Consider the following 19,448-nt stretch of genomic DNA (forward strand, 5'->3'; position numbering starts at 1 on the left):
AAGTAGCGGGGTGATGCAAAACAGAACACATCTGTTTGACAGACATACAGAGAAGAAAGTAGAGGCTGCATTCAAGATTTAACTCCAGATGAGATTCCACCATTGTTCACTCACGGAAAAGGAAAACACAATGTAAACACCAACATTCGGGAACAGGTTAAAGAGATTACAAGATACATTTAACACCGAAATGTCTACGTTAGAGATGATCGCCGTAGAAAACACACTGCAACGGAGATAGCAGCTTGTGAAAAAATGCTAACAGATGGTACGGAAAGAAATGAGAAAATATGCAGAGATAAGGGCTTCTGCAGCTCCTTTTTATGTGGATAACTATCTAATTTATTTTCTGAGGTTATAAAATAATTACACCATTTCCTCTTCCCTTTCCTTCTTCCACCTCCTTTTTACTGAACCTTTTGACATGATTACATAGATTACTGTCACTTTTATAATTTCTATATTGCCCAAAGTGGACCTTTATTTTGAAAATGTCTATAATAAACATATAGAATATGATTGTTACAAAAAGCAATAAGCACTATTAATTTTTTAAAGTGTGTTTTCATTGACTTTGTCAATGTCCAGTGTCCAGTCTAGCAATGCTGCTGGAAATCAAGTTTATTTACCTCATGGCCTGAATATAATAGCTCTCAAGGCATTCAGTATAATGAAATTGTTTTTCAGTTCGGGTATTTAAATGCTTTTCCCAACTATAAATTTCTCAATATCAAATAGTAGAAAAAACACTGAAAATTCAGACTCAGGAATTCTCTTCTCAAGAGTCTTTAATTGAAATAGAGGAACAGATACAAATGCCAAAGCAACAAGCAATCCGATTAGCATGGCAGCACAGGTATGAAGAAAGCTTTGTAGAAAGCATGAAAAAAACTGCTCACTCTTCCACCCTAGGCTCAGGGACCAGAGCAGAAGAGGTGGAGAGGCTGTAGGAGCCAAAGGATAAGGGAGTTTCCTGTGAGACTGTAGTATTCTAGGAATGCTAGAAGCTACCCTGAGATCATGCCAACATGACTGCATGAAGAGGAGATGAACAGGAGGACATCAGTGGACATTCTAACTTGGACTGGGAAAGCTAAAGAGGCCTCAGCCCTACATAAAGAAACACAGGAAACGAAGGAGTGTTGAGAGCAAAAGAAATAGTCTTTGCTGGGGAAGAACACACCATTCGATAGTCAATACCAAATGGTCAGCCCTGAAAATGTACATAGAGAGACTGAGAAAAGCATATTTATATATTCAGAAATATATATGTACATCTACACACACATATACATATATATGCATACACACATATTTGCATATAACAACAATGAACGGGAAAAGAGGGCATGGATTTGCAGAAAAGCAGGAAAGAATATATGGGAGGATTTCAAGGGAGGAAGGAAAGGAGAAATCACATAATTACATTATAGTCTCAAAAAAAGAGAGACTAATTTAAAGGAAAAATGTGGCTTAGTTTTCCCCAGGCAACTGGAGGACAGCATTGGAGAGGGGGAGCGGCCAGACTCACAAGGCTGAGACATAGTAGGCTGATCATTCTACAATCTACATAAGACAGCCACTAAGCTCAAGAAACGTGAAAATATTGTAATACTCAGGAACAAAGTCTGGAATGGCTAAGCAAATTTGACAGCTATCAGAATATAAGTAGTGGGTCAATCATTTCATAGGGTGAAGATATCATATGTTGACAACAGCCTGTCCCAGACACTTAACTTACATTATCTTACTTGATTCCCAGAACAACTCATAAAATGCTGTCAGGCAGGAAGCTTGAGAGGGATAAAGACTGGGCAGCAAAGGAATGGAGCAAAATAATACAAGCAGGATACAGAGAGCTAAGGTGTGAATGGGTACCCCGGAGGTGGAAGTTAAACCACAATTAACGGCGGGAATGAGAAGAGAGGGTTCAGGGGAAGAAACTTTCAAAGCCACAGAGTTAGCAGTGAAGTCAGGGATTGGAAGAGGACAGGGACGCAAGGTCAGGATAGAGAAAATGGAAGTCACTTTGGTTTCAAAGGAATGTGGAAAGGATTACGAAGGGAAGGCAAGAAGACAGGCTAGGCAGAAGGTGGTGTGGGGACCCACATCTGTTACTCCTGTAGTAGGGAGGTCTGGAGAATCAGCACAAGTTCACTGCCAGCCTGGGCCATACACAGAGATCCTGGCTCAACAGAGCAAAATATAAGCAAGTAACTGAGTAAATGAACAAACCACCACCAACAACAAAAGAAATAAAAAGGCCGTAGAATAATCTGGAAGACAGTGGTTCCATAGGCAACCCAGAAGGGTGTAGCTAGGCAACAGGAAATTTAGGTAATTTTAGAGAATGAAAGAATGCTGAGGTACCCTAGAGCTTAATGGTGTCTATTAGCGCCTCATTTGCTTTTAATAAGAATAGCAGAGATGGTCTGTGGCCTTAATAGGGAAAAGAGATGCCTTATTTGTTCTCAATCTTCATATAGTTGCAAGGATTAATACTATAAATTTACATATATTGTGACCCAGTTCTACAGAGACAGAGATTTCCATCATTCATAAAAAGGTTTAAAAATTTCCTTCTATAGAGACATGTCATTTACATTTAGTAATAAGCTCTTAGAGTACTTAATAAGCACTGTAAATTGTGTCTTAATCTACAGGGTTAAATTCAAGCAGCATATGCTAGAATTTGTTTTATTCACGAATATTGAAGGAAAATCTTCTGAGGCAAATAATGTGTGCAGTTTCAAAGGAATCAGTAAAGCCACAGATACATAACACAATGTGTCAAGGTCAATAAAACAGTACAAACAAAATCATCAACGAAAACAACTAACAAGACACAGTAATAGTTTTTCTGTGGTAGAAATGACATGCATATTCATTGTATATAATAAAATGAATTGTTGGAGATGCTCAATAGGTTAAAAAACCATGCCTGGGCATGCAAATTGATACACTTAAACACACATGTCCTATTTGTAACCTGGACAGAAATATTCCAGTCCAATAGTTATACCAAAATAAAGACATCTAAAGCCAATATAAAATAAATATACCAACCCTGTTACAATGATATTTTGCTGGACTTCAAATGACAGGAGAAAAAGTCTTTTTTCTGCACACCAAAGAGTTATGTCATCCATATATAAAAAAATTTAGAGCATGAAACACTCACCATCAAAAACACAGGACTCACCCTGAGACAGGTGCTCATGAATATAATTATCATAATCACAGGTGAACGTTTAGGCACATTATCTTCCAGTTACCAGTTCATGGGGGTCAGTTCAGCTAATGTGAGAATCAACAGTGTTATTGGTGTGTCCATTCCTTATGCGGGCTGGTAGCCCAAGCACACGTTTATGTGACTCAAAAATTATTGCATGGTACAGCATTCAACAACTATCTCTGAGGAGCAGAAATCCTGATTGGCCAGCAAGGCAGCTAGAGAGAACATACCTCCTTTCTGGCTGGTGGGCCATGTGGCCAATGTCCTCTGGACAATCCTGTAACATGGGCTGGAGTTCCTCCTGGGGCGAAGGGGTGAGAGTAGCTGTGGACTGGTGGCTATAGGACACAGCCGCTGGAGAAGAAGCAGCCCCCCGCACCGGAGGTGTGGGGCCTCTTTCATCTTCCTCCTCTTCTAATTCATCCTGCTGCAAATACATCCTTGCAGGTGGCACAGGACATGGCATTTCTTGGTCATAGCTACAACAAATTATAAGAATGTGCATGAAACTCTTTGTATTAGAGAGTGCTGGCACCAAATTCCATTCAGATCTGTAGGTTCTGGGTCTCATTCAGGAATCGTTATGAAGAAACAGCTCATTGGTAGAAGTGATCACAACATACGATAGATAGCATCGTTTAGGAGCGAGAAAGTCTTACAAAAGGAAATAGCTTTGCATAGTGTTTTCAGAGCATCTCCAACATCCTTGGGACCTTTTGGCTCTGTCATTCATAGGTTCTTAAGAAAAAGCTGGAAAAGGTGCTGCAAATGGCCCAAGCTGATGTTCTAAGCAGGGAGAAACCCTTCCGATGGGTCTCAAGTCATTTAGTCTAGCACCACCCACGTTTCCTCTGACACTACAACAGTATTGGTTCTTTAGTTGGACACAAGACTGGTTGGTTTGTAATTAGGGTTTTGAATGCAAAGCACAGTGGCCGTGTGCAATTTTATCCAATCTTTTTATCCAAGATAGAGTTGCAATGGGCATCAGGATGAGGACAGGGAATGCAAGCGCTCTTCTTCCTCTTGCCCCAGGGCACTTGCATTCATTTCGATGTCAGAGAAAGATCATACTGTATAAGTTGTATACTTCTCATTCTCTCTCCCTTTCTTTTTCTTTCTCTTCTATTTCGGAGAGACCCCAGGTCCTGCTTTATAATCCAGGCTACCCTCAGTCTCAGAATCTGGTTGCAGCTTCCTTACCACGGGGATGATAGGCGTGTACCATGAAGCTGCTTCTGTAAGCCCCCTTTTAACTAATATTCCACTGCCTGTTTGACTTCCCTCAATCCGAAGAGCTGATGCTCAAACACTGTGGTGGTTTTGTGTATTCTTTTCCTTTTTTCATTAGAATAAGTTATCCTTTGCCCCTCTTGCCTATGTTACCTTTGTTCTCAAGAAGCACGGTAATTTGTTCTCATATCTAGATATCTTATAGTGTAGTCTTCATATTTTTCTCTCTTGTGCATCAAATCATTCTCCAACTCATCTCTCTCTTCTCATCAAGAACTCCATAGTCTAGTCCTTTGCCTGTGTTTGCTGTCTGTGCCACTGCACCAATCTTTCAACCCATCTCTTGGCTCCTGATAATTCCTCTCTCCAGTATCTTCAGTGGCTCCAAATTTGCAAAAGTAATTGTGCACCACTCAGAGATCATTCATTTACCCCAAAGCAATAAACTATTCTTTCATTGCTTAAACAATATAGAAGACACAGGCCAGATACTCAAGTATCTGCCGATCTGGTCTCCAGCTGCCTTCCGAGCTTCCTCCCTCCCTCCCATGTGTTTCCTGTTAGCTCTCCAGGAGTCCACATCTCTGTGTGGTCCCCATGTCCATAAAGCCCCGTCCGCTATTCAGAACCCTCTCATGTGTCAAGATGGCGAACAACTGCCATTTGATCAGAGAGCCTTCATCCTTCCCATTCAAAACCATCTTCTTCGAGGGCGGGCACTGTAATGCCTAAAGGTTTTGTTTTATTTTTTCTTTCTTCCTATAAACTTCATGTTAATAGTGTGTGTGTGTGTGTGTGTGTGTGTGTGTGTGCAGTCACGCGTGTGTGTACTAAGCAGTAACTACTGTAAAAAAGTGGCTGGGACAGCAACCTTTTAAAAACAACCGCTGTGCAGATCTTTGTTACTCGCACATTCCGTGCCTGCAAATTTACTGACTCAGTAAAATTTATATACAACCACAACATCGGCCTGGGTGACATTTTCATGGTCATTCCCACATCTGCACAGAGGCCCAAATCAAGCCACCTGCTGTGTATGTTCCCAGCTGAGGTTAAAAAAAATGTATAAATAACATGGCCTGCTTTCGGGAGTTCATGTTTACACCCTAAACAACCACCCTCCTAGCAGCTTTTATAGCTCCGAGCTTCTTTCTTAACTTCTTTCATGTCTTTTGATTTTTGCACAATATTGTTGATTTTCCTATTTGTTATGACTCCCAATGGAGGTGCCGAAATACCACGGAACTAAGGAAAGTATGTGTAAGGAAGGTGACGGGTTTCATGTCCCTTAGAGGTGACTATGCCCAGAAATGATCTACTGCTGTTGGCTGTGGGCATCACATTGAGGAAGAAGAAGAGATGTTAACTAAAGTATATTCTAAACAAAATGCCCATAAAGCATAAGGATACACTGACAAAAATCATTTTGGGGAGGCTCTTAGGAACTCCTTCCTCTCCGGGCATTCTTTTCAGTAATTGAGCATCACCAGCATAACTGTTATATATATATGAGACTTGCCTATAAACATTTTCTATATAAGAACTTTACTTAATGAAATATTATTAGGAAAGAGAAAGATGGGGCTTTATTTATGGGCAGAACTGAAACTGTTAAAACTTTTTCTTTTTTTTTTTTTTGTAGGAGAACAAACTAATCAAGCCCTATTTCTGTTATTTCGAGTCACTGAAAAGACTGTATGTTCAGGTAAATTACACTTTCTGGCTGTTTAAGTCTCTGTTAGGAAGTTTCTCCTTTGATGCCAACGGTGAGGCCGCTTTTTATTTTGTCTTGCGTACCATGTCCAGTGATAGATTCAGGAAAGGGTAAACAGCACACTTGCTTCTTAAATTTTACCATGTAGTGTATTTTTACTAATAAATGCTTTCAGAATCAGCTTTGCAAAATTTAAATTTCTAAATAAACTGTTTGCAGCACAATGTAATATTATCAAAGAGTGCTTTCCAGTATACTGTGAGGTGTATAGATTGATGCAATGGTTATAGGAAAAATTAAGGTGACAAGGCCATGGGTGTGTTCTGAGAAATCCATTGCTAGAGACCATCATCGCATGAACATCAGCGTGCACTTTTGCAAACTTGCATGTGACCCGACAGTCCACTTCTCAGCCCTGAAGTCTGCTATACTTAATATAGAAGAGAACAGAAGCAATGTGTTTGTATTTCCAGAGACACCGAAGATAGAAAACGTATAGTGGCCAGGCAGTGGTGGTGTACGCTTTTAATTCCGGCAGAGGCAGGGGTGGAGACGGGGGCAGGAGCATTGGTGGGGGGGGGCAGAGGCATAGGCAGGAGGATCAAGGCTAGCCTGGTCTACAGAGCAAGTTCCAAGATGGCTGGTTCTACACTGAGAAACCCAAAATAAGTCCGATGAAAACACTATTGGACAGGGATTTTTCCGATCTATTATTATCTTATGGGGTTAACATCATATAATATGTTTTGACACAGACTTCAGTTGTTCTATGAGTATGTAAATTTATTTGAAATATCATGAAATCATGTATATATGGTTTCATGCATGAGCTTACATGCATACACACTATTTTAATACATGCATACAGGCATACACATATGTGAGTAATTAGATACATGTGTATACATACAATATGTATGTCAAAGAAGTTTCCTAAAATTTAATTAAGATTTGAGGCAGCCCTAGGGAGAGCTTCTATACGTGTGCATATAAAACATGTGTGTATATATAGCACATGGGTCTAATTTTTTAAACATTAATTCATATTTGTGATTTCTCTGAGGAGGGCCCTTAAGTCCTTCTGTTTGACTTAGAGGCTGGTGTCTGTGAACTTGAGTAACCTCCTTCGGCAATACAGGTGAGCCCCGCTTGTCTGCTGTGGAGAACACAGGTGGCACCTCTCATCGGGACAGCCCTCTTACCTTTCATCTACGGACAGGCTGTATTCTTCACTGTTGCTATGTGGGGGTGGATGCGCCGGAGGAGGGGGAAGCAAGTCTGCCCAGTTCATTCCTCCCTGCTTGGGTGCCTTTGGTGTCCGAGCCCCTTTCTTGTGTCCTTGACTCCCTAGAAAAGAAATAAAATACACATCTTTTGTTTCTGACTCTTACATTTTATTTTCCAATTATTAAAGGTTTTAATATTTTCTGCTACTATTCTACAGTTCATCACACACACACACACACACACACACACACACAACACTTTTCTTCCTTAAGCAAAACCAAATACTGCCAAGTTCAACTGCCAAGTACATAGCAAAGGAAGCAACATAGGCGTAAGTGAATTTTACAAGTCATATCATTAATAGCAATCTTCCTAGAGCAATTAATTGCATTATGGATTATCATCTGAAACAAATGAGCTGTGGACATATTTTCTGGAGTGCCTTTTTATTATTTAATTGCTGAATCCTAGAATACAATAAAATACAGATACAATCTATTAGTGTTCAACTGTAGCATTAAATCACTGAATATATATAATTTGTACTTGTCCATTGCAATGTTTCAGACACAATGAGATTGCTCATTTTCCTGGGGAAGGAGAGGTAGGGTAAGATAAATTGCCAGAAGAATTAATACATTTAATGACAAAAGAAGGAAAAAAGTGCATCTTAAAAAAGTATTTTAACCACTATTTCTATAAAATTAGGGTTAATAATAACAATAATAATAATAATAATACAGAACTGGTTCACTTAACAGATTTCAGATTCATGCGTATATTATGAGCCCTGAGTCTGTAATTGTTTTTCTCAGATGAGTCCCCAATATCACAGAATTACTTAATTTTTCCCTATGACTCCGAAACAAGTCCCATGGGAGATGAAGCAGGCCTTAGCTTATTCAATGAGCCTTTAAAATGGTTTTAAGTCCCTTGGGACTTTCTAGGCACAGGAACTGTTTGTCACGCTAGCTGTGCTTGGACTGGTCTGTTATTGCATACATTGTGGGTGGAGAGGCAGCTGTTCGTCATAAACGGTGACTATCAGGCTAAGGCCTGTGTGCATCTGTTCTCTTACACCTTCAGCTGCCTGCGCTGGAGGACCATGGGCATGTGTGATGGAGGTGCATTAACCCGGGCCTTCCTTTTCTGCATCTTCCTTAAGAACCGTCTGCCCTAAGATGCTGAACAGCGCAGTCCTCCCCTGAATTTCATTTATGGGCTTTGCTCTCCTCCACCTTTAAGATTTGAAGGTTTCAAATCTCCAGCATCCTTTCATCAAACCCCCGTAGAATAACCAATGATCACAGCAGCTTCAAGATCAGGTACCTAACATGGCGAATGGAGAAGCCAACTGAAAATCAATAACTTAGAATTATGTTTTTCCCCAATCATATACGGTTCCCTCTACAAATAGTCAAGAATTCTCAGATGAAATGGCATATAGTAACAAAATGCTTAAATATTGTATATGATTTACCCAAAAACGGATTCTTGAAATTTTATTCAAAACATGGAGCTTTTTCACTTTGAAGAAAAGGAAAAAATATGTAACACTTTGAAAAAAAAAGAATATTCAGTATAATCTGAAAAAAATCTAGGTAAAGAATCATTTCTGAGTGCCTTAAATTCACTTAAGAACCTTTCTGGCAAGGCTAGAAAATGCCACACCATTGTGCCTCGGGTAAAGGAAGATAGGAAACAGCATATGTGAGCATCATTACAGAAGAGGGCAGGGCCACTCGGCACAAAGACCCTAGCAACAACTCCTGCAGTTGCCAGGAAGCTCCATTCTTCCCTGTCCTGGAGAAGCATGCTCCACTTACGATCAATCGCTCTGTTCTCACTGTGGTGTGACTCGCCACATGTTAGTTCTAATAATGAACCGCCTTTAATTACAAAAACAGGACTTAACTGCCAACAAACTCCCATCTGCAGCCCTATCAGGAAAACAGCTGGCAGGCAGCTGCAGTTGCACCCAGACCCACAGGGAAGCCTCTCTGTGGCTTCTGTGGCAGGACAGGCTGAGACTGGGAGGAAACTTCCTGAGCTTTCCAGCAAGAACGGGGAGATCTTAGAGAGACTGTGAACTATGGAGAGGTTCCTGCCACCCCTCCAGCCCAGATTACTGTTTCTCAGGCTTTCTTCTCCTAAAGTGCACCAAGTGGTAACTTAGCAAATTAATCACAAGTGTACTATTTGGGGCTATGTTTTGGCTAAGGGAAGAAAAAGAAGTTTAAGCACCTTGAAACATTATTTTATACTTTTGACCTTGCTAAGACTCAGTAACAAAGAAGGAAACAGCAGGCGTGGTATCTGATGCCAGGTAGGACAGGAGCTGTTTATTGGGCAGTCACTGCTTTAGACCTGCGTCTGCAACTCCTAGGATCCAAAGTGATGAGACACTTCAGTACGGAAACTCATTAGCACTCCGTTCATCCTTTCTCTCCAAGAGAAAGGCTGACACTGTGTCTGTACTTACCAGATGTACTACTGCCCCGATCTGAGCTGTTGTAAGATCCTCCTGTGTTCTGGTCATAGGACTGGTTGTACGGAATGGTTGGGGGGATTGTGTCATTTGCCCGATAATCTAGACATTTCAGATAGAAAAAAAATTGTTTATTTCCTCTCAGTTATTGCACGTTTGTTTGGTTTATATTTCTAAGTAATGGAAGAAGCCAGCTGGATCATGTCCTAGTCTGGTTTTATTTTCTTCTCTTCAGATTGCCAGGGTAGATAAAAAGCTTCTTCTAGTTGAAGCGGACACATACATGTATGTACTTTTAAAATGTAACTCCCTCCCTCCCTCTCTCACCCCCTCCTTCCTCCCCCTCTCTGCAGAGCAGAGGTATTGTAAACTAAGACAGCTGCCACCTGCATGCAGACATAACCTTTGCTCGTTCTCTTAGGCTGCCTTTCTGTGTAAGCACACCAAGACTGTGCTTTATAGTCTAGCTTCAAACCATAACGTATTTAGCAGATTAGCTACATAACCAACTCTGGTTATATAGTAACAGAACAGAAAGATGTCAACAACATGAATCTAGTAAATGTCTAGATCCAGCCCAGCAATGCTTCTTGCTTGGGCAGAGGTGACAATGTAAACCCATAAGCCTGCCACTGGAACATGAGACCGCACTAAATTCGTCAGTCTGTTTGCATTCCAGAATCTTTACTATCTTTTCACATGCTTAATTTGCTCTCCAGCAGTATAAATGAGCAGAAGTTCGAAACTATTTATACACAGAACTTCTAGACCTTTCCAAGGCTCACAGTAAAAACACACAACATGGTGGAAAAATGAGAGAGGAGTTTGAATGACCAGAGTGAACCCCAAGACTGTGGAAACTGTCCTATCCCTGTCAGTGATTGTCAAGAGCTTCTGCAGGAGCGTTAATGCATTTCATTAAATGGGGCTATTATATCAATCAAGTGCTTCCTTAAACTTGGGAAAATGTTAGATGACTTTATTATGAAATTAAAGCACATAGCATGGATTTAATCAGATGAAATGCTTAAATTACTCTTTGGTAATCTCGAGGTGTAAGCCCCAAGAAAATAAATCCTTGTCTCTAATTACTTACAGTAAAAATGCATCTTTAACCTGTCTACTCGCACAACAGGGTCCCATCTATTCAAATGAGAGCAATCTTGTTTTTCCTAGAGGTACAACGCTGCAATTCACACTATTACAGCAGGAGCCTGAAGAGCTACAGAGGAATCAAGTACCTGTCTCCTCCGAGCCACACATCACAATACGGAGACATTCCCCGCAGGCCATGCAACAGCATTCCGGTGCTTCCAGTTAATATGAAACTCAATTTATTTTAGGTTCTATACCGACAGACTTCAATCAGGTCAACCACAGAAATTTAGGTCCTAGAATTATACATTATAGCAGGCAGAGGAACCACATGAAGCGATACAAGAAATTGAACCACTTCTCCAGTTCGAGTTTAATTTAATTATTTTTTTCTTCAGTTTGATATAAAAATGCCATTCGTTTATATGACCATGTATTCGCAATTATCTTCCATCCTCAAGTGGAAAGGGTGGAATAGTCTATTTATTGAGAATGGGAGGTATTGTGATAGCTCTACATCTGCCTTATGAATAAAAGATCTCATGTCCTAAGCAATCCCTCACCTACTATTAAATTTAAATTAATCTCGAAACCATTTGAAAATACTTATATATTATTATAAAATCAATTTTCCGAGGTTATTGTTGTGCTAATTAACTCTTTGACACTGGAAATTTTGCAGTCAAAGAAACAAGAATCATTTCAATAATCAAAGGAAAGATTTGGCGTGGTAGTCACAGAATGGTTTTCAGTCAGTGCGGGGTTGAGGGGATCCTTACAGAAAGCACAGTGACAAGAGGAACAAATGCAGAACCCTTCACCTTCACCTTTGTTCAGCTTGTTTTGCTCCATGATGTTATATTGAATTGGCGCCACTTCCTGTTTCTGCTGACCCGGAGGCTTCCAGTGTTTCTCGCTGGAGTCCCCGCCGCCATTGTTCATGTTGTTGCTGAGGTTTGCCGGGATGAGCTGCGTAGTGGCATAGGGAGTAGGCTGCCCTGATGGATTGACAAAACGCCCGTCCTTCAGATTTGGGCTATTGAAGGTTTTCATCTCATTGATTTTGTTACTAAGGTCCACATCACCATAAACAGTTGACTCAGGGAGCATCAGATTTGTTTGTTTGTTATCCAGTTGGTTGTTATAATTTGCTATACAATCAGCTACGTGCAATGAAGAGGAAAAGGAAAAAGTCATTCCGCATGGTTATTCGTGTTAAATTGTTTTTTCCTAAGAAGCTTCCTGAGTTATAAAGAAATTGGTCCATAAAGTACAAGTATCCTAAGATGAACAGAAGGAAATATTCACATGGGCTTTCAAAGAAAACCAAACTTGGAGGAAATAGGAATATTCATGTTTTTGAGTAGGAACCAAATAATTTGGAACCTCTGTTAGTGTCATGCATGGTCCACTTTCAAATAGCTTTCCTTGACCAACTCCATTAGTAGGAATTACACTACATCAACATATAGACACATACAGATCTGTAGGTGTCAGCTTCGCATTTCCTGGCCTCAGGTTACCGACCTATTTGACACTTTTGAAACAACAGAACTAAGCAATGAGATGGGGACTCAAACCAGGGGCAAACACAACTTCTAACCGCACTCTCCAAGAGCTGGTGTTTCAGTGTTTTAGGAAATGCTTCTATTCAGAGCTAAGGGGAATAGGGAGGCGTAATAATAAACAGTGCTCAGGAGGATTTTATCACTATCAGAGAAGGATGCTACCTAACCATTGTTCATGGCTTCATAATGACACCCCATGAAGTCTAAAATAACAATAATCATGGCAAAAGGAATCATGGTCAACAGGGTCATTTAATTAAATAAAGACAGAAGTAATATCTAATATTTCCAACATCTCATTTCCAAGCTAAAGTCTACCGTCAGTGAGATAATTAGAAACTCAATGACATATATATAAATGTATTTAATGTCTGCAGTCCAAACTATTTGACATATATATAAATGTATTTAATGTCTGCAGTCCAAACTACTAAGACAGCAGGAAGAGCTAAAGTTATACTTTAAGCTATAACACTTTAAATTGAAAAGTTACCATGGAGAAGTAACGTTGTTTTATTTGTGTTGCTCAAAAGTCGCACCAACACTATCAGGTTTCTTGGAGAATTAGCTTTCAACAGTACATCTTTAAAACTGGAAATTAACATGCTTGCTACTTACAAGGCAATCAGGAACATATTCTTAAGAACTTGCAGTTTCCCTCTCCTACCGAATTTAAACACTCTGCCTATCTGTTCTACACCATGGATGCTCCGTTCATCTGGCCAGGAGTAACTCCATCTTTAACTTCTAGCCATGAGGCTTCTCGTAGTAGTAGAAACACAATAAAGGCAATGTGGTTGTGGAAACCTCATCATATTTTGGCAATCTTTCTATATGAGTTTTATGAAAGAGGCTGTTTCTAATCTTGCCTCTCTTTTACCCTACCCTGGCAATATGGCAGTCACAGGTCTTTATAGGTTGTCCCCATTTATTTACACCTTCCTGTTGGTGTCGACACTGTCTTTCATTTAGGCTTGTGGGTTCTCAGTCTAGGCCAGTAGAGCATGGAGCTCTGGTGGATAAGGACCATGTACACTCAGTGAATGAGACCAAGGATCACTTTAAGGGTAGACACAGAGATTGCCGTTTGATTTTTCTCACGATTTATAGCAGATTCATCTACAGCCCGCTCTCTCTGTCTTCCTTTTAAGCCCATGCTGTTTTGTGCTTCCACAGTCATGCCTTTCCGTTCTTTACTTTAGTAACTCATTACTTTGGTTTCATGTTCTGTGACTATTGGGACTTCACCTTCCTTCCTTATCTTGCAAATTCCACACCCATTTGTTCTACTCTGATGTTTTAGGTGAAGTTTTTACAACACACAATAAACATAGGCAGGTACTGCTGCCGTGTGTTCAGATGTGTGTACCTCAATGAGTCCCTTGTAGCATTAGGATTTGCTTTTCCATTATTAACTCTGATTTAAAAATTCAGTTCATCAAAAAGTTTTGTTATTACTGTTAGTGATAATCACTGTTATTGCCACTAAGAATCTGTTTTTTTCCCCCTACAGATTCTTTGGCCTTTAAATAGTCATATTAAAAAATAGAATTATAAATATTTTTACAGACTTTTCCCCCTATTCTATAATTTGTTTATTCTGTTCTCTGGAAATGATGGACAGAGAAGTATGAACGTTTAGGGATGGATAAAATATTGGACTAAGTTGGATGGTTATGTATTTATGACTTCCTAAAGTTGCTGACCAGTTTCCTTATCATTCAGGAAGGACATGTGGCTGTTTCTGGCTAACTCCTCGTAAGGCTAACAGGCTTTCAGCTCTAGCTGTGTCCCTAACCTGGGCGACTGTAGGTTGTCAGATTGCTGTCGCTGTTCCCATTGCCTGTGCAGCAGTTGATGGAGCAGTCATTGTGATTGTTGCCAGTGTTGGGCCACGTGTCTGCCAGCCAAGGCTGTGCGGCAGGCTCACTAATGTTGAGAAGTCCTGGCCTAAAGGAAAACAATGCAGAAAAGCAAGAGATTAGGACTAGAAAACGATTCTTATTCAGGATTCCAGTCAACATTTTATTTCATTAATCTTGTCATATTATAGTAAGCTATGCCAAATGATACTATAGTGTTTTATTTGACATGCAATCATAATACCATGTTCTGTGTGGTGTCTATGTGGACACATCCATAAATCCGCAGAGTTGCATTTCAGAGTTAAAATCTTTACTGTCTGAAATTTTTCACCTCCCTTTAAATCATGGTGATGAAAAATCAAACACAGATGAAATTAACAGGGCACATTTTTGAGTCTTGTAGGTAGGACCAAGTACCTGACTTCATTTTTGATCCTGTAGGGGAAGTCCAGCCAATCACCTTGCTTAAAGGGCGGGATCCTCTGAGGATATTATTTACTTATAAATATTGCGGGTGTGCTCCCCGCCTTCCCTTCTTGTATTTCCTGCCCATCGCTGGATCCCTGGTGTTGTAAGCTATCCCTTCATTAAATTTTGCAGCTAGCCTGGTTAGTACGCCGCATCATGATCCAGTAAAATTCATCCATTAAAAAAACAGAAGAGTAAATAAACTGAACAAAGAAATCTTTCTTACAAAGCATAGTTGCATTTTTTTTTCTTCCAAGTTATAAGCCTTTCAGAAAGAGCATGGAGCACTAGGGCATCTTGTACATTGGGGCATCAGTAGTACAGTGGTGCATCAGTGGTACAGTGGTAGGCACATCAGTGGTACAGTGGCTGAGTGGTGCATCATTGGTAGAGTGGTAGGTATGTCAATGGTAGAGTGGAAGATACATCAGTGGTAGAGTATCACGTCAGTGGTACAGTGGTACATCAATAGTATGTCAGTGGTACAGTGGTAGGCACATCAGTGGTAGAGTATGTCAGTATATCAGACTGCTGTTCTGTAAGCTTGTCAACTCATAAATAAAGGAGTATTGTCCCACAATGAAGCTTAAAGTGCCGAAGTTCCTGCACAATGGAAAGCTGATGAATAAAAGCTGATAAAACAAAGATGTTGACAAAAAGAAATATCAGTGCTCCTTCCACACAAGCAATGTTAATCCGCTTTCATTTTGGGGAGGCAGAGTGCAAGCGCAGTAATTACCGAGTGACCTAGACAACTGGGGCCAAGAGGTCAAACTGCAGTCTGTGTGCTTTTTCAGAACTGACCCCACTTGATATGCTCAGAGATAAAGAGCATGAGATTTTCTGTGCCATCCACAATAGGCTGGCACTACAGATAATTCTGTGATTTTTGTTGTCATTACTAAAGTACAGTCGCCATATTTCTCATTTAGCTGGGAAGCACGAACTTCATATTTCACTCTCTATGACTTGTTTTTATTTGGTCATATATATTGTTAAAGGTATATAACTTGTTATGCTTATGATGGTTATTTGAGGGCAGTTTCATTTCAGATGAAAAATACAGATTGATAATCCTTGTAGTTGTGTCCATATGGGAACATACACTTAGTTAAGATGAGGATGTATTCCCTGCTTATAACATGTGAACTTGAGGAAGAGACCTGGTCAGTTGTCCTCATCAACGTAGACCATGAAACCCAATATGGACAAGTTCAACAGAACCGCCATATACAGGCTGCCCATGCATTCTTTAGCATTGCCAGGGCATAAAATTCATATAACATGTGACGCATTGCTGAGTTCTTCAAATGTAGCAACCCATTTAAACATCACAATGTTATGGGTTCAGACTGCTATTATCCAGATCTTGAAGAAGAGAAAACTGAGGCGTACGAGGGAAGTTTGGATACTTGTGTGCACAGTGAGCGGGTGGCAGGGCTGAGCTTCAAACACTCACAGTGGCCCCAGTGTCCACACCCTGATGTGGCATGTTATAAGCACACATAGAAACCTGTGGGAATTCTCCTATGTTCCCAAACACTTAACAACAGGGAGAATGAGGAAAATGTTTTATAGTCTCAATAAAGCTGTTAAAATTGGGCTATTTAATTATTAAAACTGTTGATAGAAACATACTTGAAAGAGCAATGTTGCTGGACCATTGAAATTCTAAACATTTCAACCGAAGTTGGGGCATGGATATGTGGAAATTGCAAGAGATGTTAGTTAGAGAGAATCTGCATCAGGTACTCTTTAGTTTTCTTATTTTATTTCCCATGAACGTAAGCCTGGAGTGTTAATACTGTTGGAGCTATTAAGAACAAAATGTCTGAATTTGGCACCGCAGAGGTACTATGGTATACATGAAGTACAGGTCAAGTGGAAAATTCCCAGACTGGCTCGCGTGTTTCAAAAGGAACAGACAGCGTTTTCTATGCTACTGTGATTCCCTCTGAAAAACATTTAAACAGAGAGTGCTTTGATATCATCAGAGGCTTGGAGAATTTCTCATACAGATGGGTGATTTCCAACAGGAAGGAAGATCCACACATCGCGCCTCGGGCTTCTGTTTAGACTTGAGTTTGGAATGAAAATCACTCTCCGGGAGAAGGTAAAACACAGCTCTTGTCCCATAGTGATCCTCAGAGTGCCAGGTGTGTGTGGCAGAGGTCTCAGTGGAAGGCAAGGGCATGCATAGCTGCTCTCATGGGGCGGCTTTGTCTTTCGCAACTAACAGTTCTAAGGGCTCTACTCATCCATTTATGCTTCCAACGTGTAACATTAACTCCCTAACGGAAGCAGCAGAAGCACAGAATACAGTGTGGGCTGGCTTAAGCACGTTAGAAACAACTTTACATGATTGCATCTGCCCATATATTAAGAGGATCCATTTGACAAAACAAACCAAAATCCAAAAATCCACCAACCAAACAACAACAACGACAAAATCCAAATATACTCTGAAAATTACATGGCAATCCCTTCCCATTCTTCCTTTTCCATTACTTCAGATATTCCTATCGCTCACTCCAAGAAGACTTATTTGAATTGATAAACCACAACATAACTACGGTAGAGTGTAGGAGCTGTGGAAAAACTGTGCAGAATCCCAGTAGTGAAGGCTGCCATCCTATTGGCTGCGTCCTTTCCCCACTGGGCGAATGAGTTTCAAAGTCCTGGGATATGTCTAAGAGTTGCCAATGTCTTTAAGAGAAGCAAGATGTGGGTTCTCTCCACTTCTGTGTGTTCTTCCCCGACAGGAAATGTGGTCTTGGCATTCTTTACCAGGCTAGGCTGACCTTCACACACCCTCCCTCAGGTTTCCCTAGTTTTTCCTAGTTCATGCTGTGGTTTGGCATGCAAGTAGGTTTTCTTGGAAGAGGCAACTGGAATGTCTGAGGCATGAGAAACGAGTGAGGGAGAACAGCTACTTAATATTGCCGTGCTCTTTCTGGGTTTCCACACACTGTCCTTGGCATGTTGCGAGCTGGTCGGTTGGCTTCACCACAAGGCTCATTCTTCTGTGCTAAGGGATAACTAAGTCTACAATGTGACGAACCGTAAGATTTTTATATAGCCATTTCTTTTATAAAATGAAAAAAATTCCAGTCCCAAAGAATTCTTTAAAAGCAAACAAAAACAAAGGCAACATGGGCGCCTTTGGCATGCATCCTTTTCTTAGGGTATCAATGACATCTTTGAAGCACAGAATTTACTGATATCACCTGATGAATTGGCTTGATTACATAATAAAAATTTAGGTGTTGAGTTGGGAAGAGAAAAATCTATAAGGAGTGTGCTGCCTCAAGAATGAGAATATAAGTTCGAGCCCCAGAATCTGAGTAAAAAGCTGGGCAGTGGTGAACACTCCTTCACCATCTGCTATCCCAGCTCTGGAGAGGTGGCAACGGCGAGATCCCTGGGGCCCCTGGGCCAGCCAGCCTAGTTAAATGATTAGTTACAGGCAAGTGAGCGGCCTTGTCTCAAAAACCAAAATGACAAATCCTGAGGAAGGACACTAGAGGGTCACGTTTGGCCTCCAGAGGCCATGCACATGCATGGACACACGCACGCCCCCTCCACAAACATACACACTCACAGCAATTCATGTACTAATCATCAGCTGTGCATTCACTACAGACCAGGATGTCACATTTTACGGTCACATGGTCACACACCAAAGGTTGAATGCTTTTCTGTTAAAGCTGAAACAGGAACCATGGAAGGCTGGCTGTGCTCCCTAGTTTCTGCTGTAACTACTCAGTTCTGTCACGGGCTCAGAAGCAGCTTTAGACAGAATGGAGGAAATGCATTTGTTTTTAAACTTTTAAGAGCACGTGTACATGTGTGTACCTCTGTGAGAGTGTTGCATAGTGCCTGCAGAACCCAGAGGAGGGTGCCTGATTCCCTGGAGCTTGAGCTGCAAGCAGCTGTCCATCCCTTGGTGTGGATGCTGGGAGCACAACTTAGCTCTTCTGCAAGGGCAGTGGCATGCTTTTAACAACGGATGCATCCCTGCATCCCAGCAGCAGCTTGGCTGTGGTCTAAGCGTGCGAATTCAGTGATGCTTTATTTCAAATAAATAAGAGCTGATTTACCTCATGCTTACCATGGTGCATACTTCATGGGAAACTATCAAAAAGAGAGTTTGGATAAACTGAAAAGGGATGGTAGGTAGAACATGATCTTTAGACTAATCCAGTAAAGTGTGTGCAATGTCATGATCCAGTGTGAATAGAAGACAATGAAACATGGCAAGTTGATACGGCAGGGCAAGAGTCTGTGGGCTCTATTGTTATCCCGAATTTGGGGTTGATATGTTACATGTAGGACTGGAGTCCTGCCGGTAACAGTGTCTTCAGGAGTGATGATACAATTAATACACACCCCAAAGATAATTCTTGCCTAGCCTGACAGACAATCTGCAGGACTAGTTTTAATGAAACAAGATGCTGATGGAATGTCCAGTGCTTTCCTTCCAGATTCAGTGAAGGAAAACCAGGGTTTGCAGACAAATAATATGAGAGACAGTGACTGTGGTAAGAGATGGCTT

General features: G+C 40.7%; 1 protein-coding gene across 9 annotated transcripts in view; it reads right to left on the reverse strand.

Moving 5' to 3' along the window:
• Robo1 (roundabout guidance receptor 1) overlaps window positions 1-19,448 on the reverse strand; it is a 1,017,834-nt gene that overhangs the window by 25,055 nt on the left and 973,331 nt on the right. For 7 of the 9 annotated variants that reach the window (XM_041678490.1, XM_041678491.1, XM_041678489.1 and 4 more), the window contains 5 exons: window positions 14,359-14,510; window positions 11,820-12,155; window positions 9,892-9,999; window positions 7,385-7,529; window positions 3,466-3,714 (listed from right to left, as the gene is read on the reverse strand). In XM_041678490.1, coding sequence (XP_041534424.1) covers window positions 3,466-3,714; window positions 7,385-7,529; window positions 9,892-9,999; window positions 11,820-12,155; window positions 14,359-14,510 — 990 coding nt within the window. The remainder of the gene's footprint in view (window positions 1-3,465; window positions 3,715-7,384; window positions 7,530-9,891; window positions 10,000-11,819; window positions 12,156-14,358; window positions 14,511-19,448) is intronic. The other 2 variants (XM_041678497.1, XM_041678498.1) reach the window with 1 other exon arrangement.

This window comes from Microtus oregoni, unplaced genomic scaffold (genome assembly GCF_018167655.1).
Source record: "Microtus oregoni isolate MIOR12 unplaced genomic scaffold, Mior012 000030F_ref0000283, whole genome shotgun sequence".
NCBI lineage: Eukaryota > Metazoa > Chordata > Mammalia > Rodentia > Cricetidae > Microtus > Microtus oregoni.